The 3,137-nt window shown below is 38.7% G+C and overlaps 1 protein-coding gene across 4 annotated transcripts in view; it reads right to left on the bottom strand.

Annotated features, from left to right (window-relative positions):
• Window positions 1–510: 510 nt before the first annotated feature.
• RWDD2B (RWD domain containing 2B) overlaps window positions 511–3,137 on the bottom strand; it is a 3,723-nt gene continuing 1,096 nt past the window's right edge. For all 4 annotated transcript variants that reach the window (XM_010722532.3, XM_010722529.3, XM_003202889.4 and 1 more), the window contains exons 4-5: window positions 2,114–2,476; window positions 511–1,344 (exon numbers count right to left, since the gene is read on the bottom strand). In XM_010722532.3, the coding sequence (XP_010720834.1) occupies window positions 1,107–1,344; window positions 2,114–2,476 (601 nt within the window). In that variant the 3' untranslated portion in view covers window positions 511–1,106. The remainder of the gene's footprint in view (window positions 1,345–2,113; window positions 2,477–3,137) is intronic.

A 3,137-nucleotide genomic window follows, 5' to 3' on the forward strand; every position in this document is an offset into this window, starting at 1 on the left:
GGAAGTCCCGCCTCCCTCATGAGCCCGCCCGTTTCGCTGGCCCCGCCCCTTCACCTCACGCCTGAACGTACGCGCACCTGGAAGAGGACGCGTGGGGCCTTTATAAAACTGCTGTGTTCTGTGTAAAATTAAAAGTGCTTGACGATTTGCATACTCTCAGCCGGGGAAATCTCTGTGTATCAAACAAAATCACTGTGAACTGTCACTACAAAAGATATCCGAGCTAATTCTATCTGTATAAATAAGGCTTTTCTGAGTCTGCTCTTTTTTTCTTTTTTTTAAGAATCACAGAATGGTCAGGGTTGGAAGGGACCTCAAGGATGATGAATCTCCAACCCCCCCGCCACATGCAGGGCCACCAACCTCCGCACTTAATACTAGACCAGGCTGCCCAGGGCCCCATCCAATCTGGCCTTGAACACCGCCAGGGACGGGGCATCCACAACCACAGCCTGTGCCAGCACCTCACCACTCTCTGTAAAGAATTTCCCCCTGACATCCAACCTAAATCTTCCCTCCCTCAACTTAGAACAATTTCCCCTGAAAAATGAAAACTGATTTCACAGCTTCATAAACTTTCATATAGAAATCGATAGAAGACATTGTTAGAGAAGTCTGAGTGTAGCACATGTAAACAGTAATAAATCATGTAAACATCCTATTTCTTCTCTTCCAATGCACACACCTTTTTCTCTTCTTCCTATTCACATACTCACTCACTACAATTCCACATTCTGTAACTCTACCCATTAGGCTACCAAATAGTTTTTGTAATTCGGTGTGTATGCAAAAGTCCTTAAAATCAGCAGCTGTAATAACACCTTCATAGAATCACTGGGGGTGGAAGGAACATCTGGAGATCATTGAGTCCAGCCCCCTGCTAAAGCAGTTCCCTAGAGCAGGTCGTACAGGAAAGCATCCAGGTGTCCATTCATTCAGTCATTTTCATTATTCAGCTGTCATTGAATACTTGTTTTCTTAGAAAACTGGATCCATCACATTAAAAAAGAATCACTAATTTCCTCTCTGATCAACTGTTGCAGAAAAGCTTACAAATCTGTTATGAAGATTAACTTAGAAATGTCGGCAGTTGGACCTGTGATGATTTAATGCCCTTCAACCCCAAAGTACATTTGAAAAATGTCAGCACATCCTTTTTCTTCTAAAAATTGATATAGCTGCCCCAAATCCATATGATTTCCTCTAGCACCATGTGCATCGAAACATTTTTCTTCCAAAGTGGAAAACTTTCTTTGTTTCTGAATCTCAGCAAGACATCCACCTTCCAAAGAAATATCTTCTCTGTGCCGAATTAGTATTCTTTTCCATGTTAGTCTTCTTATTCTGAAAGCAAATGGAGAAATGTCAACCTATCTATAAGATACAGACTCTTTTAAAAAATAGTATGAACTAGCAGTTATCACAAAAGTCAACAAATTTATTTCCTACATACATCATGACAGAAGTAATGGTTCCTTAGTTGGTTATAGGAATACTGCTCCCATGTAAATACTCCCACAGGCAGCAGCTTGTTTCATCTCCTTCAAGAACTCTTATGTGTCTCCTCACAGTATAATTGATGAAGGTGTGGTTTCAACTTCAGTGCTCACTTCTGCCTTGCTGTGCTAAGAATTCTAACATTCTTACTATGTGCTGTCAAATTCTTTTAATCAAACAATTATGTTCATTTAGTCTAATACTACCTCATATAGGTAGTAGTACCTATATGAGTGATGGGGGCAAAATAAATTATGAACATAAAGCAAGATAACCATGTACATATCTAACAAGAATGGAATACTGCTGTCCATTGCTATAATTCTGTAATACAGAGCAAGATAAAAACAGAAATATATGTGCACTGTGCAGTATTAGTAGCTTTGACTGCTATAACCACCACTACAGTGGATACTGAGTTGCAAGCACATTATGGGGAAAAAAAAAACAAAAACAGCAATAACAACAACAACAAACAAACAAAAAAAACTACAACCTTTGCAGACCCTTATTGGCTGGAAGGTGGTTGGGTGTCAAATCTTCTGCCCATATACACAACATAAAAAAACAAATTACTCTTAGTATTAACAGCATTTAAATACAAAGAAAAGCTAACCTTGACCAGAACTCTTCACAGCTACTTTGCAGACCTTCTACACAAACAACACCTGGTTTCCCAGGCATGCAAAATCCTGACAGAGAGAGTTCCTTGGACCATTCTATAATATTCTTCCTTTTTTGCTTGTTGTAAATATGGTGACTATAGATCCACAATCTAGTGAAAATGACATCCTCTGACCGAACAGCATTAGACGTCACTGAGGAAGGTGAAAGTTCTCTGTCAATGTAAGCAGCTGCCTGGTCTTTAACCCATTCTCTGGCACTCAACACGCAAGGCTCACCACTGCAGTTCTGCATCAAATATGTTTTTAGATCTGAATTCAGTTGGGCTTGTTGAGAGCGGCTCAATAATGGTGACCTAAAAGGAAAAAAAGAAAAAAAAAAAAGGAAAAAAGGAGTTGTAATATGCTTACAGACTACCATATTTTTTCAGACAGTTTACTTAGGCTACCAAACAAATCAGGCCATATGCACTTGCTATTGACATTTAAGTCATGTGAGATATAAATGTCATAAAAAGCTTTCAATTACTGTGCTAAGTCTTGAATACAGATACAGTACTAAAAATCAGAATCAAGGAAAAAGCACGTAAGGAGGAGGCATGGTGACTGAACTACTTTTCTGTAACACACAATGACAGAAAATAGAGAAAATGACATTTAATGAGAAATGTCCAAGAAAAAAAAAATCAAAAACTTGAGGTCTGGCAGTAACAGCATTTGGTCAAGAAAGAGTAATACCATGAGTAACTTTTCACTCCTTGCAAGAGTGTTAAACCTTGTCAAAATGGAAAATGTACTCTGCTTGAACATCAGACCAATGAACACTATTTACACATAACCCCTTTGTATGGAAGATGGAATCCTCCTCACTATTCCCATTTTTGTCTTATCTGCCAAGGTGACTGATGAAATCAAATTCTTGTAGATATGACTTTCTTCAGCACCAATGTCCACCTGGCTGGTGGACATCTGACTAGTGAATAAATTTGAATAATTTGATAGTAAATTACCAAAAAA

Source organism: Meleagris gallopavo, chromosome 1 (genome assembly GCF_000146605.3).
Source record: "Meleagris gallopavo isolate NT-WF06-2002-E0010 breed Aviagen turkey brand Nicholas breeding stock chromosome 1, Turkey_5.1, whole genome shotgun sequence".
NCBI classification, from domain to species: domain Eukaryota; kingdom Metazoa; phylum Chordata; class Aves; order Galliformes; family Phasianidae; genus Meleagris; species Meleagris gallopavo.